Raw genomic sequence first — 25,937 nt, 5'->3', positions numbered from 1 at the left:
GCGCCTGGTCCCTCCGCAAAGGCAGCCCGTGGCACTGCTCGGCCGCCAGCAGCCAGACCTTTGTAAGGTCAGCTGCTCCTGCGTCCCAGCAGCCGCCTCAGCCCTCCTCCTTACCCCTTCGGCGACCCACATCCTTCTCCCCGGCTCCATCACGGGCACGGCAGGGATCATCCCCACAGCACCAAACCTCCAGCTGCCATAACACCACCACCTCTTCTCCCCCAGCTCCAAGAGCAGCTGGACAGACACTCAGAGCCCAGGAACACTCCGGGGGGCTACAGCCCCGCGGGGCTCTGGTTCCTTTAGTACAGGCAGGCGGACCCCAAGGAGGGAAGGGGCAGGCAGGGCCCTCCTGGGTGCGAGGCAGCGGCTCCTCGTGGCCCGGCCCCGCCGCTGGCCGTGCTCCCTCAGCCCCGGGAGTCCTCCCCGGGGCTGCAGACAATGGGACCGACCCCAGCAGCGGCACCGGGGACCCGCAGCGCCCACCGTGGGGAAGGCGGGGAGCCACTCCGGGGATGCTCCCCCGGCCCCGCACACCAGCGGCACCTCCACAGGGGGATGCTGCTGCACGGCCCTCGCTCGCCGCTGTTATGGTGGGGGTGGGCTGCGGGGTTTTTCCGGCTGCCCGGGGGCCCTACGGCCGGGCTGGGACCCTTTTAATTGTTCCCTGCCCTCCGCGCAGGCTGCAGGCAGCTTCTCTTGCCTGGCGGGTTTTTCCAGGCAGGCTCTGGCTGCTGCAGCGCAAACACGCTCCAGCACAGCCAGGGAGACCGGACTTTTTCGCTTTTTCGGCCAACAAACTGCGTTTTGCATTTGAATAACCCCCAGCCCGCCCGTCTCGGAACGGCCCGACCCGCGGGGCTCCGAGCCCGGCCGCGGGGGTGCCTCTGCCTCCCCCTCGCCGCTCCACCCCAGCTCAACTTTGCAATTAGCCAGGCGGCTACGGGAAGGGGGAAAGAGAGAAGAAACGGAGGGATTACAAACAAAAAGAAAAAAAAAAAAAAGGAGGGGGGTCCGAAAGTAGAGATCCCCGCCGTCCCCCCCCGCCCGCGGCAGCCCCGGGACCCGTCCCGCACACGTACCAGGGCTGCGGCGCGGCCAGCCCGCGGCTCACAGGAAGGGGCGATGCTGGCATGGCTCGGGTCACGGCCCGGGCCCCCGCGGGCCGGCGGCTCCCATGGCGCGACGAGCCCAGGCGGGAGAGGAGCCCCTGGCCGCGAAACGTGCTCTGGGCGGCGGCGGCGCCCCTGGCCGGACCCTCCGGGAGGGAGCGGGGAGGGGGCGGCCCGGCGGGGCGCTCGCCGCACCGAGCCCTCCCGGCAGGCGGCAAAACGCGCCCTGGATCCCCGCGGCCGGAGCGGGATTCGCCGCCCCCCGCACCCCACCCACGCCCCCGCGGGATCCGGCACGGCCCCGGGCACTGCGCGGTGCCCGCAGGGCTGCCCACGAGAGCCGCCGTGGGCGTGCCAGGCTGAGAACGCCGCGGGTTATTTGACAGCAGCAACAACGAAATAAATAAAATGAGGGTAATGAGAGAAAAGGAGAATTATTCCGTTACTTGCGGAGGCTGCGGTTTGGCGCCGCACACCTCCCGATCAGCCACAGAGGTGGCACTCTCTGAAATCATCCCTGTTCTTTGTAGGCGGGAAGAGGGAAGACTGGTGAGCCGTGACGGGCGAGGGGCTCGCCTGGAGCCAAACCCTCTTGTCCTTACATGTGCCATCCAGGAGGACCCTCAAACACCGGCGTCCATCAGGGCCCGGCCGTCCCACGCGCGGAGCAAGCACACACTGAACCATGGGGAAGATGCTGGCAGAGGAGGAAGAGCTGCCGAGCCGCTCTCTCCCTCCTGCAAGGAGGAAAAATATAATGAGGCTTGCTCTCTCCCCATCCCCCACCTCATCCATTAAGAGCCACTGATGATATTTGCGGCTCCTTCCCAGAGGGAATCAGACAAGTAAAATGTTATAGTAAGAGGAAGAGTCAGCCCAGCCTTCTTCCACCACTCCTTATCACTACAGCCCTTTGTCAGAGTGGAAAACAGGCCACCAAATCTAACAGACTGAAAAACAGATGTTGGAAATGGGATCTGTGAAACAATATACCCAAGCAGTACTTTTTTAGAATGGCTTCATTATTATTAAGTCTGTAGCTGTTGCAATATAAAGCACTTCAAGTGCGAACCAACTCATTCAAATTCGAGCCTGCAGAGAGGCTTTTCTGCTGCATAAAAGGAGCAGTACGGTCCACATCCATTCCTAGAGATGCTTTAAATACCAGTTGTTTGGCTGGTTTAAGTGACATGTGTTAAAGGAGAAGCAGTGGCACAGATCTGCACAGCTCCTTGTCACTGCTGCCATTCAGCGGCCTTGGGCAAGGTAGCTCTTCACTAATTTGTACCTCCATCACTTCTCTCCTCTCCTGTATGTCCTTGTAGTGAGAGAATAGTCTGGGAATCTCAGTCAAGCTCAGACACTTCAGATGTAACAAGGTGAAACCTACACCACAGACTCCTGAATTTTGAACACTTGCCTCATCAGCTCTCAGTGGCAGATGATTCCAGCAATGCACCAGCTCTCTTCGCTGGGTGTAACCATACCCTCCACTCCTCAATCTGAAAAGGCTGCTTTTCTATGGGGCTGGACATCAAGATTGTCATCCCAAAGACTTGCCCTGCTAAAAGATGAGGTAACACAAGCTATTTTAGTAGATAAAATAGCAGGTGATTTGAGAGGCAAAAGAGCTATTGCTTTGAAAGTGCTGAATGAGGCAGAAGTTGAAGGAACAGGTACTGGATCACAAAACCCCACATAAGCTGAGTGTGTTTCTCAGAAACAGAGTAATAAGTTGGAAGTCGTGGGCTTGAACTAAACACAGAACAAGAAATGAGGAACTTGGGGGAAAGCAACAAGCAGTGAGAGCTAAGGTTTGTTTAGAGTAAGCAGGTTAACAGGAGCACCCAAACACCAACATGTGCAATCACAGCTCCATTACAAACGTGCTAAAGGCAAGGAAACAAACCAGAACTAACAACTGTCTATTTTCACATAACATGCATGTGGTCTTTTTCAACATCAAGAAACGTCCTGGGAAGCGAGTAGCACCAGGTGACAATCTTTCCTGGCACCAGGAAGATACTCAGCCTCCTAACACAAGCTGAGTATAACCGTTTAGAGAAAGATCTCACAGTAATGACTGTCTAGGCAACACAATAATGGATGAAATCCTTTCACTAAATGCAAACGGAGGCACGTGAAGGGCAACATGAAAGTCACATCCTCTGACATAGCTCCTACCATGCAAAATGGAGATCCTGGTACTGTGACAGGCACCCAGGGAAGCTGGGCTGTGTGCTCAAGTGGAGTGTTTGGAACCATTACCAAAAGAAGAGGAGAAAAGAACAGGAAACATCCCAACACCCTCGTCATTTACCCCAGATCTATTGTCCGCTCACACCTCAAGCATAACACCAAGTTCTGGTCTGCTTAAAGGTGCAAAGACAAACTTGAAAGACATAGAAAAATGTAGCAAGGGTAGCCAAAGCCAGAATGAGCACCAGTATTTCCACCCTGGAAGGGCATCAGTCTCAGTAAAATCCCAACCAATATACTGTAAAAAACAAAAGCAGGGAAGTGCCATGAGTGAGTGATAATCACTGTTTCTCTAAAGTAGAGAATATCAAAGCAATTGATATCCTCAGATATCAGAACAGAATACAGCAACTTCTTTGTGCAGCATGTTACCAAACCATGGAACTCACTGCTGCAGCAGATTGAAAAGGCAGAAGTCTTTAGAGATTTTTTTTTTTAAAGCAAAATCAATGGAAGAAAGTTTAATCAAAAGCCAATTAATACAGAAGTACTATTTTAGCTACGCATTACTTGAAGCTGAAAGAGTGCAGTGAGGAAATAGCCTTGTATGCTACCCTTGTATGTTACTCCTTTCCTATGTACATGCTACTGCCTATTTTCAGGAGTAAGGTTTTAAGCTTGTGGACATTTGGTCTGACACAGTGCTCCCCTTCCTGTGTTTTTATCCCAAATAAAATGCAAGTTAGTACCTGTCTACAGAAGGAACAAAACTGAACAACATTGTACGAAATAACACAGTGCACAAATCTGTGAGTAGTTCTGCATTACAGGCAGTTCTGGCAAAGCCCAAACCTGTGGTAAAGATCAGGAAACTGTGAGGGGCAGCTGCTGAGAGACAGAGAGCCCCATACAACAGCCAACAGGACAAGGACCTCCCTCAGCAGCACCCAGCCCCACTGTACACACTCAAGGTAAACACGATAGGCCCAGGGGAGGCATCTACATCCAGCACAAGAGAGGAGGCAGGTCTGAGACTGAACTAAGAACCCAATCTGTAGGTCAGAAGCAGGTCTAGAGACCCAGGAGATAAGCAAATTTACATACAATCCAAGTGAATAACAAAACATGTCCATGATTACTTAACAGAGCCAAACCCAGGCTCTCCCTAAACACAGCCCACAGCTGAGTCACGGCTGAGCTTTAATAGAGCGGCTGGTCCCGGTGGGCACCGGCTGTGGGTGGAGACTCCAGGTGCAGCTGGTCAGGCCCATTAAGGCCTATTAGTGCTCTCAGGGCCTTGACCCTGGAAACAGAAGTATTCAGGTATGCTGCCCCTAAATCAGTCCTACAGAGTCATCTGGATTAGACTCTGCAACAGGCACACCAATACAAGCTAAGAAAGGTTACACTACTGCTGAATTTAAGTCCTCCACAAACCAAAACCTCTGGGAATTATATTGCAAAGACACCTAAGCTGCTTTTTAAGGGACAGATTTGATCTAACTAGGCCTATCTGGACTAGCTTTGCCTCCCTCAGAGTGGAAACCTGATGCTGAGACATTAGGGCTGTCTCCTTGTGCGATAACAAAGCATGGATTAAAGCATTTACCTTGCAAAGCCTCCCTCACATTTGTTATTTTGGACTCCAGGGTGACATGGTGACCAGCCTGCTCGCAGGCTGTGACCCAGGAACCTGTGTGCTGCGCCTGCAAGCCCAGCTGAACACAGGCCAACCACTGTTAATGCCTTTGGGTTTGTAATATAGATGATCAGATAAATCACCCACAGCATTGTTAGTTGGCAGTATCTGAAAGAGAAAAGTCTTTAACAACATGAGTTTAGTGCAGAAACTCTTGAATTCCAATTGTGGTTTTGACAATGACTTACTCATTTAGTCTTCCTTGGCCCTGGTTCTATAGATAGTATCTACCTGCCTGATTGGCACTGAGAACAGGTAAACATTTGTAAGCAGTTGAACACAGAGAGTTTAAGCGTGAACACCATTTTACTTGAAGTAAGGCCAGAAGGGGCTATGATTTCATCTTTGGATACCCATTATAAAGGCCCACTGCATTTATTCTAAATATTTCCCATTAGATGTTCCTGACCTGCAGTGGACCTATTTTTACCGGAAATCTTGGCCCTTACATCTTGGCTCATGCATGACTGCGCATGAGCAATCTAAAGCAGGAGTGCAGAATGATTGTGTTGTGCCTTGCTGGTAAACACTGCATCTGGGAAGACACGGTTAACTGTGCATGTACAAACCCAACATTTTTGGATGCTTCAGGTCTACAGCACTTTTGCAGTTAGCCATGTGACACCAGAGGTCACGTAGTTCACACCTCTTCCCTGCACCTGAAAGAAAGGAAGAGGCCTGCGTAGCTAGAGAAATTTGGCACCACTGTATCTGCAGACTCAATGACTCAGATGAGTTGAATATTTCTGGTTCCTTAAAGACCTCACAGACAGGCTTTGGGTAGGGACTGTCAGGGGCCTGAGGGTGCCAACAAGTGTTAATGGCCCTGACCAGCCTCACCTGGGTCCTCTGCCCCCATGCCCAGGGTGGAGTCCGTGAGCCCAGTAACTCCATTTAAGCTCAGGCCTGGCCAGACCCTCCTTCTCTGTCCAAGCTCTGTTGTAGGCATGTTTGTTTTGAGTTCTGGCTCTGGCCTTGGTTGTTGTCTGGACCTGGTTGCTAGATGAACCTTAGGCTGGTTTTGGGCCTTTGCTCCTGCTGTTCCTCACTTGCCTCTCCTGATGGACTCTAGACCTGCTTTGTGCCCTTGCTGTGACTGAGGTTGGAGCCTGTCCCCAGCACCCAGTTCTGCCTCTCCTGCTGCAGGACTGCGCCTTGTCGGTGAGGACACTACCTGTGCAGCACTCACCTTTGGCTCCTTGCTCACCTCGCCTCAGGAAGTAGCACTCCTGGCTCTTGATGACAAAAAGAGCTCAAGATACTGCACTGGCAAGGAACTGAGACTTGCTTGAGTACTCCCAATGTGCAAGCCATAATTTTTGTGGAGGAAGAAGGGAAAAACAAAGCTCAGATTCTTGAGTCTCATGTGGGGAAAGCTCTACTTCTGCTGGTTTTGGATATGGTTTGGGACCAATGAGCAGACAACTAGGCAGCTGTTACTTCAGATCGCTAATTAGTAAAGAACAGAAGCGAGTCTAAAGTGGAAACAAACCTTTGCAATGCCTGCAGTCCAAAGGCATGACACCTGAGGGTAATTTGTACAACTGTCCCAAAACAGAGCTTGCTGTATATCAGTATTTTTAGAGCACTGGAAATAATCTTTTCAGCAACCACTGCTATGAGAGTAGCTTACCTAATTTCAGCGTTGAGAATCTATTTCAATTGATAAATATTTAAAACATGTTTACAAACCCGAGCATATTTACCAGCGAAAAAAATCAGGAAGAATTGATATTGATAAAGCTTCCTAAACCTGCTTAATTTTTTTCCTTCAAGTTAGAAGCCCTGTTCTTAAGCATCTTGATTTTAATGTCTTCTGTTGATCGTCAGTCTGCGAGAGGAAGCATGACGTGGTGTCAGACATGAGTGTAACCTGCGCAACATTAAAATTGCTGATGGCTTTTAAGAATGGGTCATAAAAGAGAAGTAACTAGAGAAACTCTGTTAAGGGCATAAACACTTCAAGGTAGGAGGATGAAGTGTCAGTAGGGAGAATGGTAAGATTTGAAGGTGCAAATGAACTATTACAAAAGTTACAGAAGAAAACAGAGCTTGAGAGCACTTTATACCAGCAAGTATTTAAAAAAAACCCACAAAGCTATACATATAAAGCTGGCTGCTGAATTCCTTTGTGTGTTAGTATATCTATACAAGATGTTCTGTTTAGCTTTGCAATGCAAGTTTGTTACTGTTTCCCTAAACAGTATGCACTCATGGGGCATACTTCTCTAAATTACCAGGGCTGACAGAGGATCTTCCTGAAATATCTTGCCTTTATCCCAAAGAAGTAACAGCCCATTTATGTAATTTTTGACTTTTTTTTTAGTCTGAGGTGAAATTCTGGAAACTAGATGACTTTCAGCTGTTAGTGCAGTCAACACTTTCCTGTGTGAAATCAGTAAATTAGGTTCCTACAGCTGGAGCTGTTAACACAGGCTGGTTGCTGTGGCAGTAGGAGGCTTTTCCTGAGTGTAAGCCCCAAAGAATACAAATTGGCTGGAGAAAGCTGCATTAACAGTGACTATAAAACTTGCTTCAATAACTCAAAGAACAGTTGCTGTTCCATTAGAGACTTCTCAGGTATATTATAGAATGTGAAAAGGCTTGAGAGTTTTCCTCTATAAAGGACTTATTCCATATTTTCTGGACGAATCTGTCCACCTCTGGAATGTGAGTTTTATATTCTTGGGAAAAAAGCCTATTGTAACAGGCCCTTCCCAAATATATAAAAGATGTAGTGATCAAATAGAGCAAAATAAAGTTTCCCTGATTCTGAAGCAAACTTAATTTTAAGGAATGTAACCTATTAAAGGAAGAAGTGAATAATTTCTTTTGAAGGCAATCGGACACAAGCAGGAAGAAAAAATGTTCCAGCAATTTGTTTGGAGATTGGTTCCTTTGACTTGTGTAAGCATTGAGATCTGTTTGACTGTTTTCTTCATGTCGAAAGATGGACTTTAAAAAAAGGGATGTTGGTATATGAAACACTTCAAACCCAGGTGAAGATATATGGGGAAAAAAGTGTATGAGAAACAGGTGAGTAACTGCAGAAAACTGAGAGAAAAGCTGCCAGCACTAACTTTCTCACCTGATGTCACCAGGCATTAGGGTGCTCTCACCAGGCACCAGCATTGAGAGGGTGCATTTGGGTTTGGTTTTTTCCAAGAGTTGAGGACAAGCCTAAGTGCCTCCTGGAAAGCCCTATGCACTGTGCTCAACAGAGACATTGCAGAAAACCTAAACAGTTGCCAGAAATGTTGACAGCTGCAGATATGATACTGGGTTTGACCTTTCTGATTCTAAAAACGCTGTTTTTTGTTTTTTGGGTTTTTTTTTTTTCGATTTCTACTTCTCTTTCTGATGCATTTTGAAACTTGAATATGAATAATCATACTGATTTTTTTTTTTTTTTGCTGGCTATGAGGCCATAATTGTAGACAAAAGAAATATGGATGCTCTAGCACGAAGTAGCTATTTAAATGCTTAAAAAGAAATCGATGTATTTTATTGTATAGCCTAATTAGAGCCATTTAGGTTTTGGCTATAGGCCTAAACACATGTATTTTTGGCAGAGGACTTGGATGACCGTTGTCACCGAGCAGCAAGCGATCCCCTAGGGTACCACCCGACGGAGAAGCCCCTCCGTGCTGCGGAGCACACAAGGTACGAGCGCGGGCTGCCGGCGAGGTGAAGTCGGGCCTTGGCGGGGCGGGCGGACCCACCCGCCGGTGTGACGCGATCCGCAGGCGCCGCGCTGTGCCCGGCGGCCCCGGCCGTGGCTCGGCGGGGCCGCGCCGAGCTCCGCCCCTGCGCCCTTGCGGCGGGGCTGGCGGGCGGCATCGAGCGCTGCGGAGCCGCCGCCGCCGCCCGGGCCAGCCCAGCCCAGCCCTGCCCGGCCCTGCCCGGCCCATGGCGTCCCCGGCGGCCGCGCTGCCCCCGGCCCGCCGCGACTTCTACTGGCTGCGCTCCTTCATCGCCGGAGGTGGGTGCCCGGGGGCCGCGGGCGGGCGCTCCGCTGCCGCTGTGCGGGTGGAACTGCTGCCGGGGTCGGCACTGCCGACCGGGCAGCTCGCTTGTCCCTTGCCCCGATGGACCAACGCGGGGCACTCGGCGCACGCCGGAGACTCGCACGTGTGTCAGAACCCCGGGCAGTCGCCAGTTAAGTGTTCCCAGAGCACAAACCCTCGTCGAGGCGCTCTGGGAGGGCGGGTTGTCCCTGTCCCCAAACTGTTTTGGCTGCTGTTGTGAAGATTAAGGTGATGTGAAGTGGCAAGGCAGCCCGGCAAACACAGCCCTGCATTAGTAACCTCTTACAGAAAAAGCCTATTTATTCTTAATCTAGGGTGTTATCCCAGCTGTGTGGTTTGCCGGAGTAGGAGGAGGTTGTGTTTATTTAAAGTTTGTACATCACGCCGCAGTCGCTGTTGGATCTGGCTCTCTGAAGCAGTGCAGGGCACACGGCAGACACGTGCCCACCCCTTGGGAAGAGCAGCAAGGGCTGTTTTCTGCTCAAGGGAAGGAGGCAACAGGGCAGAGAACTCTTGAGTAACTTTCCTGAAAGTTCCTTTTGCAGTGACCTCAGCAGCTGAGAGACACAGTGGCTTGGGTTTTTGTAAACAGGAAAAGTAGCTTATACGTTTCATTAAGGCATTAGGGGCTTTGTAACATCTAATGGAAGCTGTTTACTTGTCACTGGGGCTTTTTCCAGTTCCTAACCGAGCTAAATACATTAGAAAAAATCCCTTATTTAATTGCTGACCTAAAGAACTTTTTGCATCCTGTCACTTTTCTGTTTCCCCTCTTGGAAAGGTGTTGCAGGATGTTGTGCCAAAACAACTACTGCACCACTGGATCGAGTAAAGATTTTGCTGCAAGCTCATAACCACCATTACAAACATCTAGGTAAGATGGCTGCTGCGGGTCTCCTGTGTGGGTTTGAATGCAATGTGTATGCTTTGGGTGTGTTGATTTATTCAGTGATGAGGCTGATAAAAAAAGGTGCTCATCAGACAGAAGGTTGTATCTGTCTGGTCAGGCTCTGTGCCATGTTTTGTTAGTGTTTGAAAAGAAAAACAAAGCCCTGTATAAGTTGTGGTATTGGTCGATGTGTTAGAGATGGAGATGTCAGAATAATCCTCGGTAAGGCATGGAAGAGAGCTAGGCTTGATCTTCCCTTACAGAAGCCAGCAGGAGATTGGTAATCACAGCTTCAAAGCTTGGATCATTTCTGTAAAAACTCTGCTGCAGTGGCTGCCAGTTGCCAGGGGCTGTGGGGTGTGTTCAGATGACAAGGCCCCTGGACAGTGGTGTGGCCGGCAGGATCGAGGAGAGCAGCAGATTTGTGCTGCTGTGAGGTGCAGGGCATCTGTGTTGCATCACGGTGAGAGGACAGACTCACATGTTCAGAACTGTTGTCTGAGGGCTGTAACAGTGCCCTCTTGTGCAGAGTATTTGAGGCATTTATGTCATATGCTACTGAATAGGTAATAACTTTTTCTCCAAAATTTAAGTGTTAGATTTGTCAAGGAAAAAAATATTTTGAGTTGGCTAATTTTACCTGTAATTAAACTTTGGAATTTTTAACTTAGGCACTAAAGATACTGTTCTTTAAAAGCAAATCTTGAAACAAAATTGAGTGGATATATATTCACTTCACTGTGGCAAAAAGGGATACACAAGTTATGTGGTGTTTCAGTAACTAACATGTAAGTATACACTCAAATCTGCAGTCTAAGAAGATTATTTCACCTAAGAAGGGTGAAATAATTGGTTTGACTGAGATCTTAAATACTGATTTTCTATTTGCTTTGTACTGTGCCATAATTGGCAAATAGAATTTAATGTTCTTCCCTGTTTAGGGTGTGATACGATGATGTTTATGTGAAATGTGTCTGACTTGAATGCATGTCCATGTTACATATTGGCAAAAGAGAGAATTATGTGGAAGAGGTACCTGTAAGTGTAGAGACACGGTGGACCAGTTCCTCAAAGTCCTCACTGCATGTTTTTATTGCCCTTGTTCTGTGGAATTTGTGCCACATGGGTCTGGGAGCATGTTCTGAGAAATAAGAACAGTAACTCATCATTGCAGCACAGAGAGAAGAAATTCTAGTCACAGCGTAAGTGTGTTCAGAGGCATGTAACAAGCATGACATCTTAAAAATACATTTACTGTAAAATAATACGTAATAATATATTAATATACAATAATGAATTCATGTTCTTGGAACTCCAGAAACTAATTAGTACTTATTTTATTTAAATGTCAAGTGAAAGTTCGTCAGCTACTCTTTTTTTTTCTGCCTGAAAGCAAGATCATTGTGTAAGCCTTTTTCATGTTCAGCTCTTATATTATTTAGTAGTTGCATATGACTGAAAACTTTGTGGTTTTGAGCTTATTCCTATAAAAAAAATTTAGGCACAATTGCTATCGAATTGACTTCCTAACTAATATTTATAGTGAAACTATAGGTTTTGCCCAAACTTTGTGTGATCTTGCATTATTTCTCAACTATTAAATAGGAATAGGATTGCTTCTTGTTGCAACTCTGGGACAAGAAGTGTAAGGTGTTTAGCTTGTAGGTAATGAGAGTCTTCAACTTGTTTGCTTAATTTCCTCAATGATGGCATTTAGTCTGTAATTTAGTATGTACAGTATCAGATTGTTTTCCCGTGGTTTTAGACTTTAAAGTATTTATCTCTATATTCTGAATTGCCTGAGTTGCAGGTCAGCTGGTTTGATCCCCTCTGTTGCTGGAGGGGGCTGTGGGTGGGTAGTGGCACCTGCAGGGGAGCTGCTCACAGTCCAGGCAAGGCTTGGGGCCTGAGTGCAAGAATTCAGAGGGAGTTCACTCAGTCTGGGAGGTGAGGAAGCTGATAAAACTTCACCTTCCACCTCTCCCTTGCGGCAGTGTTTGGGCAGTGAAAGTGGCTCTCCGCTCTTCATAGTCACATGAGCAGCACGATGCAGCCTTAGCTTTCTGTGCATGCTTTCTTATTGTCAGTAGTATTTGCCTGATTTTTGTTCCCTCCCCCCATGGTTAAACACCTCTTTCTGTATTGCTGGCAGGAGTGTTTTCCACGTTGTGTGCTGTCCCCAAAAAGGAAGGTTACCTTGGGCTGTACAAAGGAAACGGGGCAATGATGATTAGAATCTTTCCGTATGGCGCTATTCAGTTTATGGCCTTTGACCAATATAAAAAGGTAGTTGAATTTAGTTTGTTTTGCTTTTCTATTTTTTTTCTGCCCACGATGAATACAGACTCATTGAGTGACTGATAGTAACACTGAAACTTTTGTGTGTTATTGATTAGCTGCATGTCTCTTCTAAGGTTGCTTAATTTTATCTGAATCTAACGCTTGAAAGTGTCACGGCAACAGTGAAACTTTTAAAGGATTCCCACTGATTTTTGTACCTTTTATACCTTTGTATTATTGAGAATAATGCTTTTTTTCTTAAAGAAAGCAAAAGGTAATCTAAAGCTTTATTGCTATACCTTATTGCTATAAGGAATCCCTTGGTGAATAAAGTAGGAGCAAAACGTAAAATGAAACCTCTTTATTTATATTTATATGTGAGATTGAAGCTGTGATTCCCTTCCCTAAAGAGCAAATTTCAGAAGACTGAGACAAAGAAGTAACTGTAATGGGTTTTGTAGGTTCTTTTTTTTTGTGTTGTCACCATAAATGCTGTTGATCTGTGCATGTTTTATGTCACATGGAATAAAAGACTGCATGCTGTGCTCTAAAATGAAATGATCCATGAATCTGCAAATTTGAAGAAACCAGTTGGCATCATAGCAGTTCCCTTTACCTGTTAATTGACAGGAAATGTTCATGATGTTTTGCATGGATGTGTAAAAGAAAAAAAATTCTTAAAGGAGGAAGATATGAAATGATCTTTGTAGCTGAAAGTGCTTCTGAAGTAGTCTCAGAAGCACTATTTGGTACAAGGCTGGAAACTAATTTCTAATTTCCTTCTGGGCTGTAATGTAACTTAGGAAGTTCTTGCTCTGAGTTGTTTGTCCTATTTTTCTCTTCTCCTTCTTTTCTTTTGTTTTGATCCAGTTAAAAAGTCTTTATAGGAGTGTTTCACATGATGTGCATGGAAGAAAAATTGACTCTTCTCACTTTTCAACTTTGCTCAGTGTCCTTTGGTCTCTACAAGGATAGTTTTCAGTTTGCCTTGTTTGACACACATTAATGATAACTAAATAAACAATTAATTGAGTTCCTGAAGTGAACAGTACAAATACTTTCAACTCATTGTTTTGTTTTGCCTTGTTAGTAGAATTTTAGCATGTTCATGTTTCTAATAAGAAATTGGAAACAGCAGCAGTGTTCAAAAGATTCTTTTAGCAGTAATTAAGTGCTCTGGACTGAATTTGTAGTATTGTAAACTTCTTGGAAGCCTCCTGCAGAGTTTGCATTAATGTGCTGATAAAGTTTGTGCTGTGTTTCCCTGCGTTTTCTCATATGAGACTATTGTAAATGTTCCATATTTTGTAGGTAATAAAGAAACAACTTGGGATTTCGGGGCATGTGCATCGATTAATGGCTGGATCCATGGCAGGTATAGTTTTGTAGTTGGATTTCAGACATGCCTTTTGCTGAAAAGTTAATATTTATTTAGAGGATGATTTCATGTGTAGTCAGGTCAAACTGCTGGAAATTTGTATTAAGCAAAAATACTGGTAAATGGTTAATGGAACACGGTTGCCTAATTGACATGCATTTGTTGAAGAGTATTCTTTAAAATATATTTGTGCAAGCAGGTTTTTATAGTGTTTATTATGGCTTTTAAAAAGTGAAAAACCCAGTGTCATCAAGATGAAGTATAAAGCTGCAGGTTTTGGTGGAATTGGCTCATCAGCCCCTCTGCCATTTCTTGGAGGTTGAATATAAGCCCATAGAGACAGAGGGAACTGCAGTTCCTTTCGTGGGTGTGTTCTTTGGATTTGGATTTGCCAGACATGTCTGTGCTTTTCCATGTCCAACGCAGGATTGTCATGATGCTCTTTAGATCATGTGTGTGAGCTTTAAACCCCCTGATTTATCAATTAGTGCAATAGTAGCAGAAAACCCCATGTGTGAGCTGCCAGTGTATAGTATGATTATATATTTGTTTTCCTCTTACTAGTCATTCAGCCAAAAGTAGCTAAGAAAAAACAGGGGAAGGTAAGTGATAGTGGAACTGATTTTTAATTGAAGTGATTCTTCATGTGCTTTTACTTTGTTAAATGGGCTTAATACTGCCTAGTGACAGTCTTTAAGTAGTTATGGGTATTCATCTTTAACTTCTTTTGTAATAAAAATACTGGGGTTTGTTAATACTACCTTTAGTTAAACTAGGAAAACCTCGTGAAAGTATTCTGGCATTTGTAGTGTCAGAAGAAAAGGAAAGAGAATGAAATGGAATAATAAAAAGAGTCCTAAAAGCTAGCAAAACCCATTTGGCAAGATATATATGTCCTAGAACTTTTCCTGGCTTTCTGTCTGAAAGAAGTGGGGAAAAAAAAAACTTTTTTTCTCCCCTCTACCTTTAACTGTGTTAGAGAACACATTGCAATTTACTTTTCCCCCCAAAAAAGCTTATTATTAGCTTTGTCAGAGACTAGGAACCTGATTTGTGAGGCATTATGCACACACTGAATAATCAGCTTAACTCTGTCAGTGTTGGCCATGGTGGAATTCTTCGTGCAGATCAGTTAATAGCATCTGGCATTGTTTTAAGCACCTTACTGGTGCTTTGTGTGGTTAGAGTAACAGAAATAAATTAGCACACAGCACTATCTGGCAGCCATGATCAAATGAAGTGCTTTGTGTGGTGTGTTTAAGTACAGGATACTCAACAGTCTGGGTTTAAGAACGCCAGAACTGAGTAGGTGAGCTGGACTTTGGGAGGCAGTGAAAGGAATACAGTAGTGAAGTGAATATATAGTGTCACATGGGAGTGTTTTACTGTTTGTTTACTAGGTGGCATTAACTGCTGCTTGGGATATTCTTTAGTTAATAAGAGGGGAGGGTTTCTCTTGATTATGCCAAGGAGCTATAGAGGAGGAAGAAGGCACTGAGAAGAGCAGAGAGCTTGAAATCTGGAACACAAGTTTTCTAGGTTTGCAAGCAAAAAAGGAGAGACTTTTAGAAGCAAGCGATAGTATTTCTTGCTTTAACTCCTGTGGCCTAGTTTCTCGCTGGCTCCAGTAAAGGGTATTTTTCTGTTTCCTGCAAGTTTAAATGACTAAAGGAGATGATGCACCCCAGTGTTGGTGCAGAGGGGCCTTCCCAGTTTCATGGAACACACTATTAAGCAGTTGGGAACAGATAACCAGCGTTTCCCTCTCTTTTTTGTCCCCTCTCCACCCTCTAGCCAGACAGCTGTCTGCTTTCACTTCTCTGTGCCGCTGCTGCTGAAATATTGCTTATGTCAGTGTTTCCAACAGGACTAGTGGTCAACAGACCTGAATCGGCTTCAAAGTGGTGGGAAACATCTAAGTATCTTCTGTAACTGATAAACGGGATCAAAAGCTTGTCCACAGGGAAAAACAAGGCAGTAAGGATGGGAGTAGTGGAGAGAGGAAAAAAAGCAAAAGCTATTGTAATGCATATATTCCAGGAGGCCAAGTTAAAGTTACTGTGGAAACTTTAACTCTGAATTTCCTGAGTCTTGTGTGATTCAAATTTCAGCTGTAACACCTCATTAACGGATAAATGGTATATAACTTCTTCTGAGGAAAGACAAAACTGGGCAAGAAGATAGAGAAATCCTAGAGGTTATTGGGGTTTAGGAAACAAAATTATCAACTAACAACAAAGATGAACAAGGATAATCAAATGAAACATCACAGGATAACTTTACAAATCTAAATATTCACAGGATGACTTTAAAATCTAAACATTCTTTTTTAGTTTTCTATTAGAAAAATCTGAGTTAAACCACAGAAATGTGTATTTCCACCCCTGCACTTGATTAACTTCAAAATAACAAAGTCAAAAAAGACTAGATGTTATCTAGAATAAACTTCCATTAAGCTAATACAGAAAGTATGTTTTTGTTTTTAGCTTTTTACTTTCAGTAAAAGTGATTGGAAAATAGTACTGATCTAGTAGGATAATGGGTGTCTCCATTTTAAATAGTGTGTAATTAACAGTTCCCTCTTTGAGTCAACATTTTAAAAGAATCTGTGTGGTCTGTTTCTTCAGGTGCAGTTGGTAGAGAAGCAGAATTATATATTGGAGATATAGAAATATTAGGATGTGTAAATGAGGCATCCTTAAATCTTTCTGATAAATATTCTTTGTCATCAGCTGTTTCTCTGTATGTGTAGTTCCTGAAGCTTTGTTTTGTTCAGAAGATGCTTCCTGGATAAATAAATTAATCTTTATACTAGCTAAGGAGCATATCTTCTGCAGCTCAAGGCTGTGACTTGTGCTTACAGCTCACTTTTTGAGCTGTAAACCTCTGGCAGTGCTTAACTTGATCTGCAGAGCTGCTGATAAAGTACAAAGAGCTTGGTACAGAGATCATAAAAACTTGTGTGGTGAAGACATGTGCAGTGCCTACTCTTTGTAAATGTATTTCACTTGTGCTTTTTCTTGCTTCAGATAGTTTTTTATTTTTATTTTTCAAAGAAAGAAAATGACTGAGAATGGAGGAATAGCAAGCAAATTAGGAGACAGAGATAAATCCCTTTAGAGCTAATCTCATTGTTAACTCCCAGAGTCTGGGAAGCAAATCAAGGACAGTCTAATTCCCGTTGTGCTTCACTGTCACCAAGTCTTTAGTCTGTGTAACCCAGTATCTTGTCCCCAGGAGTGGTCAAAGGGGCTTGAGGGCAACATGGGAAGTGAAGAACGGTCTTTCCCTGGCTTCCTGGGCTTCTGAGTCAGCAGTTGCAGTGGAAAAGTCTACTCTTTTGAGGAAGTGGTTCATTGAGGGAGGGAGGGAGAGCTACATTACCCTGTTATGGTTATTTCGGATCAGACCCTGGGAATTTCAGGATCCACCTCTTAATTGTTGAGATACTTCCAATTCTGTTGTGTTTAAGCAACTGTGGGAGAGATTTTTGGCTTAACTATCATTAATTGGAGTAGACTTTGCTTTTGGGCAGGGAATCAGCCTGAAGATGCTGTGGTCTGACTTCTTGTAACTCCTACAATATAGGAAGAAGAGATGAGATTAGTAATTTTGTAGACTCACCACAATGACTTTGTGTCCCAAAGCTGGCTGCCATTCCTTCTGGAAAGGACAGTGACTCTCCTGAGCCCCAAAGGAAATCTTGATCCCTTGTATGTACAGTGCCTCTCCCAGTTGCTTCAAGAAAGCATACTTTTTGGCTGATGTTAGAAATCCCTTTTTTTCAGATTCTATGGCTAGAGGATTTTAAAAAACCCCTAAAAATACAAAGTTTCTATTTAAATCCCTACTACATGTGGTTTCTTTCAGTTGCATCTGATTTCTTTAAAGTTGTACTATTTTTGGACTGTGTTCATGAAGTAGTGCATTCACCAAGCTCCTGGTTGGTCTGTTTGCTAGTCTTTGTTCAGACAAATTCCTGGAGAGATTGGAAAGAGAAGGGGGGAAAAGTTGTCTGTTTTCTAAAGTAGGATGATTTTCCTGGAAACTCTTAAGCTCTGTAAAAGGGCTTTCCCCCTCTCTATTTTTGCTTCTTTTTAAAATGCTTGAATTCATCTGTTTTATGATATTTCTGGACATCTCAGGCAATCCATTAGGAAAAGGCTATAGACTGAGGGATGGATTTAATGTAGGTCAGTGGAAACAGTCCTAAAGTTTCTTTAGTGTTTTGCAGCTTCCAACTTGAACCCTATGGGTGAGACAACATCAGAAATCAACTGCAGATGTCTGCTCTTTGTTCAGAGGAATTGTCCATAATGTCCAAAAGCTATGTTTTTGTCTTCTAAATAAATTACTTGTGGGATGCTCCAGAAAGCCACAAACTTTGCCCTCAATTGACAGTTGACCAGTGTGAGATTTTTGGATAGCTCACTTAGGGTGGTTGTTTTGTTTTTTTTCTCCCCATCTCATCCTGATACTTTCTGTCAGATCATTCAACCTACTAGAGTTGTGCTTTGTTGTGGTTTTTGTTTGATTGTTTTTTTTTTTTTTATCTTGTTTGTTTTGGTTTGGTTTTTGGTGTTATTTTTGGGGGGGGGGGGGGGGGGTGTTTCCTCCAAGCATAAAAATTAAGAAGAGTTTGTTTGCAGGAGTTTTGTTGTGTTTGGGTTTTGTTGTTGGTTTGTTTGTTTTTAATTCCTCCTGTTATGGTTTTCTCTTGACCTTTTGGAAAGTAGGGGAAGTGATGCACCTACAGAAGAGATATTAGTGAGAGACTCTTACAACTTCAGAGGAAGTGACAATTTCCTGCCTACATAAAAAGTGTGCTTATCTTCTGTAGGACCAATTTTTAAAAGTTATGTTTAGCTAAATCAGAGCAGTTGCTGGAAAACAGTATCAATTACAAAGGTTTTTGCTTTCTTTTTCTCCTTTTTCCAGTTTTGGGTTTTTTGTTTGGGTGTTTGTTTTTGTTTTTTTTTTTGGTGACTGTGGTGTACCAACAGAAAACGGCCTCTGTTTTCAGTTGACAGTTTTAACTATTCCCTCCAAAGAATTTGTCAGTCAGTGAGTGTTTTACCTCAAAAAGCAGCAGTTGGAAAGAATTTGTTATTCACATAACTGTTAGAACTGATGTTTTCTGTACTGGAGTTGTGTTTCCAAAATTACTAGTTGGTCAGCATCTAAGCAGTTTTGAAACGGTCCAAAACTGGATGAATCCTAAGATTTTATTTTTTTTTTTTTGGCATCTTAAGTCCAGAAATAACTTTTCTGGTCAGTTTTAAACCAGAAGTGCTGGTGTAACATGAACTATTACAATGCAGTAGTGCAGCACAGTTAAGTACTCCTCATCAGTATAATTCTGGCTCTATTTCAAATGTTACTAGAATATGTTTAGTATTTTCAGATGCAGTAAGTAGATACATGTATCTATATCCAGTAATCACACTAAATTCTGACACAACCTTTTTGAAATAAAACATTTAAATTCGGTGGTTTGATTTTTAAATTTATTTTTTTTTTTATATTTAGGATTAGGTTTCATGGTTGCAATCCAGTAAAGCTGATGCATTTGATTAGCCTGACTCTTAGGAGCTATGGACATCAATAAGATTGCTCAGGAATACAATCAGGCCCATAAATCTTGGGAAAATCCAGGCCTAGGTGTGCTGCTTCAGTGAACACTAAACGTAAATCCTTTGTGTGTTACTGAAGTTAGTGTTCCTGTTTGCTGATTATAAGTTACTTTAAGTGTTTCTTTAACAAAATATTTTGTATATGCTATTATATTCACTGCCACAAAAGGAAATTCTAATTTTCAAAATAATCCTAGAATCAGATAAGGTGTAGGTGAGTTTTGTTTGCTTGTTTTGTTTTTGTTTTTAATAAAGGTATTACAGCAGTGATTTGTACTTACCCTCTTGATATGGTTAGAGTTCGTCTGGCGTTCCAAGTCAAAGGGGAACACAGGTACATGGGAATTATCCATGCATTCAAGATGATTTACACAAAGGTATTTTTTCTTTTAATCTTCAGTCCTGTCAAAGCAAAATATGCTCTTTAAAGAATGTTGCATTGCATTGAAAATAGTGGCTTGGTGGCAAATTACATGACTTCGTCGTGTGCAATTTGACTTTTTTAATGTAAAAAGTTATCTGGATGCTTCCCGCTACTTAGGCTGCTAAGCTGGAGCTAAGGCTCATGGAAGTGGGAGGCCAAAAACAGCAGGGAAATTGCTTTTCAAGAACAAGTAGTAATGATCCCAAAAGATCTGGGGAGGAGGGCTGAGTATAATGCATAGCTGTCTCCAGTTATGATGTTGGATGTAGATTTTCCTCCCTCGTTTTCACTTGTGCCTCTCCTGTAGAGCCAGGTCCCCTCGGTTTTTCAGGCACAAGGAGCAGACCCTGCCTTTAGCTCCCTGGTGGTAGGTGGTGCCAGTCAAGTTGCTGCCACGGGAATCTGTATCAAGTTATGTAACTTGTTCAGATGTTTGCTGTATTTCTTGCCACCAATGTTCTTGTATTTTTCTTTCAAAGGAAGGTGGTTTTAGAGGGTTCTACAGAGGGCTGATGCCAACTGTTGTAGGAATGGCACCGTATGCGGGTAAGTTAAATCCAGGCTGTGACCGTCCTCCAGCAGTTGTGTGCACTACTGAATTTACATGGTATATTTGCACACCTGGTTAATTAGCTGCTGTCCAAATCACCTTCAGTGATGCTCCTTAAAGAGCATCTTCGACAGTAAACCCTTGCTTTTCTGAAATGTGCAGTTGAGAGGGAGAGGTATGAGTGGTTCTCTTGTGCTTCCCCGTTTTCCCACAAGAAGGCATGAAGCTGTTTCTCCCAAAAAGGTAGATCGGGAGCGGAGCGCTCTGTAAGTGGAGCCTCAGAGCCTCAGTGTTGGCTCCATCTCCTGGCGGCTTCCCTGTAAATACTCACACGAGCTAAAGCAGCGGAGTGACGTGGAACAGAGGACCAGAACAGCCCAGCTAAACCAGATTTAAAAGATGTGGCATGTTCTTCAGTTAAAAAGGTTTTAGGATTATTCTTGACAGCAATGCAGCAATTTGAAGCTTGCAGTCTAGCTTACTTGGAGCGTTCTTTTAGCATTATGTACAAACACAAATTCCTTTGAACAGGAATTACTGTAGAAGTTCAAAATATTGTTTATCTGTTTCTTTCTGCTTAAGAAAAAACTTCTAAAAGAACTGGAAAGTAGTTTCATTTTGTAAGAGCAGCTTTTTTGTTTATGATGATGATGCATCGACGAATAGTTTGCTTTTTTATGAAAGTACATAAAATTAAATTTCCTTTTAGGTTTTTCATTTTTTACCTTTGGTACCTTAAAGAGCATTGGACTTGCTCAAGCACCTAACTTGCTTGGACGGCCTTCATTAGATAACCCCGATGTCTTAGTTTTGAAAACACATGTAAATCTGCTGTGTGGTGGCATAGCTGGAGCAATAGCTCAGACGATATCGTAAGTTTGGGTACTGGGTTGGTTTTCCTCTGTTCATTCTAAAGAGACTTTTATCTGAGAATACAATTTTATCTAAGTCTAGTAAGGTTTTGAAATCAGCTCAATCAGACACTGAAAGTCAATGATTTCCTATTGTTTCATTTACTAAATATCTGTTTAATCTTCAGGGTCTTTATGGATATATGCGATGAGTCAATTAAACAAATTCAGGCAAATCTCCTAAAATCCATTGGAATCTGGTTTGGTAACAATCTTGTTTCTTAGCTTGTTTGTTAAGCTAAGAAATTTTGACCCTGAACATAATTTGCAGAATTTTATTATTCCAATTTACTTTCAAATCTATGTAACCTGTAAAGCCATAGGATTAAAAAAAAAAGAAAGAAAAAACAAGTCTTAGATATTGTATTTGGCTTTTTTTTTTTTTTTACTTTGCTTGCTTTCTCCTTTCTCATGCTGTCCTTGTTGTATTTTAATTTTTCCATAAAATAAATTAATTTAATGGACTTATATGGCATCAATTTTTCACTGTCACTGCATTGCAAATATAATTTTTTATTAATCCTTAAACTTTTAATTTTACGTTCGATGCAGGTGTCTTCTCCCTCCAGCATTTTTAAAGACTATTTTGTACTCTCATCTGATCTTCATGTATATTCCTTACTAGTGCCAAATGGAATGTATTAAGAGCTCTGGTTTGCTGGTTTTGACTGTGTAGGGGAAGTCTCCCTTTCTGGAGAACTTTCAGCTGTGTTGAGAATGTGAGCTGGATTCCTGACTCACTGAAAAGGGAACTTGGAGGTTGCAAGTGGACTTCTTTGTGTTTTTGTCTAAATATTCAAAGAGCCATCACCCATGTGTTTGAACTGCTGTTTAAATATCTTCCCTGCAGATATCCCCTGGATGTAACTCGGAGGAGAATGCAGTTGGGAGCAGTTCTCCCAGACTCTGAAAAGTGCCTGTGAGTATTTTCTTTTCATCCGTAGTAACTGAATTCTTGGATGTCTGAGCAAAGTTCAATTCTGAATTTTAAAGTTTAAAAATAAGAAGACAGGACAAAAAAACCCCAGCCCCAGACTACTGTGTTGTTGATTTCTTCATTCTTTTAATGAGGAAGTTTCCACACAGACAAAAGCTGCCATTGTCAATGTGTGGTTAAAAAATACATGAAATCACAATGGCACCTTTGTTAGTAATACTGTGTTAGTATTAAACATGTTTTCTTTTTATTTTAATGAAACTTGTGAAATCTTTAATATCAGCAAGATCCCTGAAAGAGAGACCACATGCTTCTACTGAAATGAAATTGTTTCGAAGTGTAGAATCTGTTCCATGAGATAATTTTGCATTATACAGTTTTCTTTGACCTTTCTTGCACTTATGGTAATGTCCCATGCCCCACGTGAAGTTGAGGTTCCTCCAGTAGAAGTGGAAGTACCATAGTAACCTTAAAATTATAATAGTATTAAATCAGCTCTCATCTTGGAAAAACTTTCTGAAGTTCAAATTGCCTTAACCAAATTCAATTCTGGGACAGTTTTCTCTTGCTTATTTTCAATCTCGTGGAATTGTGTATGTCTGAATCCAGTGTGATGCAGTGTGAACCTCCTCTGTGGAGAGTTGGACCTTACAAACAGCAGCCTGAGTGACCTTTGGCAGACAAGCTCCATGTTCCTTAACTGTGAAGGTTGCTGTTCTGTTTTCCTTATCAGCCTTTACTTTTTTTTTTCTTGGCTATTTTCCACTGCTGACACTTTAAAAATAAAAATGTTTTCATTGTTCTTGGGGGTTTACTTTCTGCATTTGTGGTTACTAGTTTTACAGATGTGAGGTTTCCCAGTTTAACAATATTATTGTGACTGTGGAGAGAGCTGTGCCTTGAAGAAGAGACGTGTATATCTTTAGAGGATGAGAGGATAAAAAGCAAGTAGGAAGTCTCAAAGCTTTGGGGATATATGGAAGATGATTTCCAAGAGCACTGTCTTCAGTAGCTTGCAAATATCGAGCACCTTGGGCATTTTTACTGTGCTTTGCATTTAATATCTATTTGCTCGGTTTCAATACAAGTATGTGAGGAAAATTTCTCTTTGCATATACACTGCAATTTCTGCTTTTAACAAGGTCAAATATATACTTAAATTCTAGCTTTTTCTTTTTGAGAGGAAATACTAGGTCTTCATTGCGGCAGAAGCTACACAGATGGAGGATGTAGAGTAGAGCTGAACATGAATTTTACACGCAGAGCTTTAGAAGGATGGACAGTATGAGTGAGTGCTCTAAGAGGATGGAATACAAAGTTTGATGCAAGAAGAGGGTGCTACATGGAACACATGATGTTTCTGTTGCTCTGTATTACATTTGTAAAAGGAACTGATGCTTCTCAGCTCCTCCCTGCCAGTTAGCCAATAGGACACGTGTAGCCATTCTGTTGTAAAATGCCTTAATATGTCCTTTAGGGTAGGTCTTTTCAGCCTGACACTTGTTTAGCTGGGACTGCTCCGTTCTTTCTAATTCCCAGCCCTGGTGCCCAAATTTATTGCTGAAGCTCAGGCTGTCTTCTGAGTCCTATGATGACTGTAATGCTTTGCTATATGGAGTCCCATGGGTTTTTCTCCATAGATCTTGTAAGAACCAAGTAAAAACAGTGTCTTGTATTTAAAGAAAGTGATTTTGACTATTGAATATGTGTATCCAATAATGATTTGAGTTCTTCTTTTTCCAGTACAATGGTGCAGACACTGAAGTATGTGTATCAACAACATGGAATACGAAGAGGACTGTACCGTGGTTTATCTCTAAATTACATTCGTTGTATTCCTTCCCAGGCCGTGGCTTTTACCACATATGAACTTATGAAACAATTCTTGCACCTCAACTGATTCTTTTCTTTAGAAGACTTTTCTGTCAAACTACACTACCAATCCTCAAATTATATTGATGAGTAAATTACTTGAAGTTTAAAAAAAGCTCTCTGTTACTGTGGACCTGCTGTTGTCTGATATGTTTATTTGCCAAAATGCGGTTGATTTCCTGGAGTCAAACCAGGTGACAGATCAAAATAAACATTAGGTAGCTCTAAACACTTTTTTTGCACTTGATCTTCTAGGCTTCATTAGATTAATGTGTTAAGAATGACAGTTTGAAAATTACACCCACATTTTATCCAGGTTCCAAGCAGTTAGTTATTGAGCTTTATCACCATTCCAGGACTTATGTGCTGCTGGTTATGCTGCTTTTTAAGCTGGTAATTAGACATCTGTTGTTCTTTAAAAATTAAATGGAATAAACTGATTTGAACATAATGCAACCATTTTGGTATTCAGATACTTGCCAGGTGTGTAGAAGCTGAACTCAGCAGACCACAATTTCAGCCTCTTTTCCTTCACAAATTTTCTGTATGCAAGAACAATGCATATGTCTTGAGACTGGTACATAGGAAAGTCTCTGCAACCATTTCAGTAAAAAAACTACTAGATGTATTTAGCAGTGTTAGAAATCTTGCAGTTTGGAAACCAGTTTCCTGGCATAGGTTCTGTTCTAAAAAATGCTGTGCCTACACAAGTAAAGGCAGGGGGGACTTTCAGAGTGATGAGTGCTAGAAAAGATCTCTTTAAGACAGGTGGGAGGAGCCTGATCCTACAAGGCTTTTCTGTATCTTTTCTGTGGAGCTGAATGTTCTTGGTCTGAAGGCCGAGTATGTCATGTACTTCGCAGGACTGGCTGGTGTAAACAGGTTTTTCCCTACCTGGAGCCAGGGTGACAAACAGGACTTGCTGCATTGGCTTGTTTAGGCATATGGACCATATCCAACAGAAAGGACAATTAAGATTGTACTGGAGTCTGTAGAGGTGTGTGTACTGTTTCTGAAGTATGGTATGCAATAGACTATGACATCTTTCCTTCTCCTACAATTCCTTTTGCAGAAGGAATTATTTTATACATGATCTGCATTGGTACTCTTGATTCAGGAAACTGTAAAGCATTTACTTTATGTAAGTTATTTATTTATTGTAAATATTTTAGCAGTGTCTTTTAAGGATTGGCAATGGCTACATTAAGTGGTGGATGGTAAGATTGTTAAATTTATCAAAATTAAGCAAATCAAAACTGGAATTTGAGTTACATATTCAATACCAACTTTTGTTGCTCAGTTTTTTTCCTTCAGTTTCTTAAAAGTATGTATTTCTTTGATATTTACAATGTAGCTATGGACAGAGAATGAGATGTATCTGAATTTATTTTATTAAAATTTTTGAACTAATGTCTTTGTGTGATTTGTATGTGTTGCAGCCAGAAAGAATGCATGCTTCTGGAATTATCTGTATGTTTGCCTTTGTAGGTAAATATGCATAACACTGTCATTCTTTATTAAGAGACAACAAATAAAATTTTTCATCTGGTCTTTAGTTTTACCTAAAGGAAAACTAACCAATATCACAGTAAATGTTTACCTTTTAAAGTTCTTGCAGTAAGGATAAATGCATTGTACTGGGAAAAAAAGTGCCTTTTTTCTCTATATATTGTTTTACTGTGTGAGCTGATGCCTTAAGCCCCTAATGGTTTTTTACTTTTCTAATATTTGTAAGACTTGTAAGTTTTATAAGTAGGTTTTAAAAGCAGAAACCCTCCCTTCTTTGTCCCTTGTCCCTTTCCCTTTCTTCAGTACCCTTGTTTATACATTCCTTAACCCTCTTACCCCATTCTATCCTCCCTATATCACTCCTAGCCCCAAATCTAATAGAAATGTTTAGTCTTTTGTCAAGGCAAGGCCTAGACAGTTGACAGAACAGCATATCTGGGCCTAAACCACAGAATACGGTCAAGAATTAGGTAACTATGTACCCTTTGTGCTCTGATGATGGTGAAGGTGATGAAG

The 25,937-nt window shown here is 42.4% G+C and overlaps 2 protein-coding genes across 15 annotated transcripts in view; one reads left to right on the top strand and one right to left on the bottom strand.

The window, feature by feature from the left end:
• Positions 1 to 25,937, bottom strand: part of TET1 (tet methylcytosine dioxygenase 1) — a 105,426-nt gene that overhangs the window by 69,493 nt on the left and 9,996 nt on the right. For 6 of the 13 annotated variants that reach the window (XM_032694795.1, XM_032694792.1, XM_032694801.1 and 3 more), the window contains 3 exons: positions 19,500 to 19,620; positions 12,059 to 12,129; positions 10,964 to 11,068 (listed from right to left, as the gene is read on the bottom strand). The gene's annotated coding sequence lies outside the window, so the exon portion shown is untranslated. Of the gene's footprint in view, positions 1 to 1,082; positions 1,211 to 1,714; positions 1,735 to 10,963; positions 11,069 to 12,058; positions 17,163 to 17,209; positions 17,565 to 19,499; positions 19,621 to 25,937 lie in introns of those variants that run through there. The other 7 variants (XM_032694797.1, XM_032694800.1, XM_032694790.1 and 4 more) reach the window with 6 other exon arrangements.
• On the top strand, positions 8,894 to 25,318 carry SLC25A16 (solute carrier family 25 member 16). 2 transcript variants are annotated; one of them, XM_032694805.1, is made up of 9 exons: positions 8,894 to 8,992; positions 9,820 to 9,912; positions 12,080 to 12,213; positions 13,519 to 13,582; positions 19,474 to 19,595; positions 20,122 to 20,188; positions 20,902 to 21,064; positions 21,954 to 22,022; positions 23,784 to 25,318. In XM_032694805.1, the coding sequence occupies exons 1-9, from the start codon at positions 8,920 to 8,922 to the stop codon at positions 23,938 to 23,940; spliced, it is 942 nt and encodes a 313-aa protein (XP_032550696.1). In that variant the 5' UTR covers positions 8,894 to 8,919; the 3' UTR covers positions 23,941 to 25,318. The 2 variants fall into 2 exon arrangements, with proteins under 2 accessions (XP_032550696.1, XP_032550697.1); XM_032694806.1 differs by lacking the exons at positions 8,894 to 8,992; positions 12,080 to 12,213.

Source organism: Chiroxiphia lanceolata, chromosome 8 (assembly GCF_009829145.1).
Source record: "Chiroxiphia lanceolata isolate bChiLan1 chromosome 8, bChiLan1.pri, whole genome shotgun sequence".
Taxonomy (NCBI): domain Eukaryota; kingdom Metazoa; phylum Chordata; class Aves; order Passeriformes; family Pipridae; genus Chiroxiphia; species Chiroxiphia lanceolata.
Note: the sequence above shows the minus strand (reverse complement) of the source record. Positions and strands in the feature narration are given on the sequence as shown.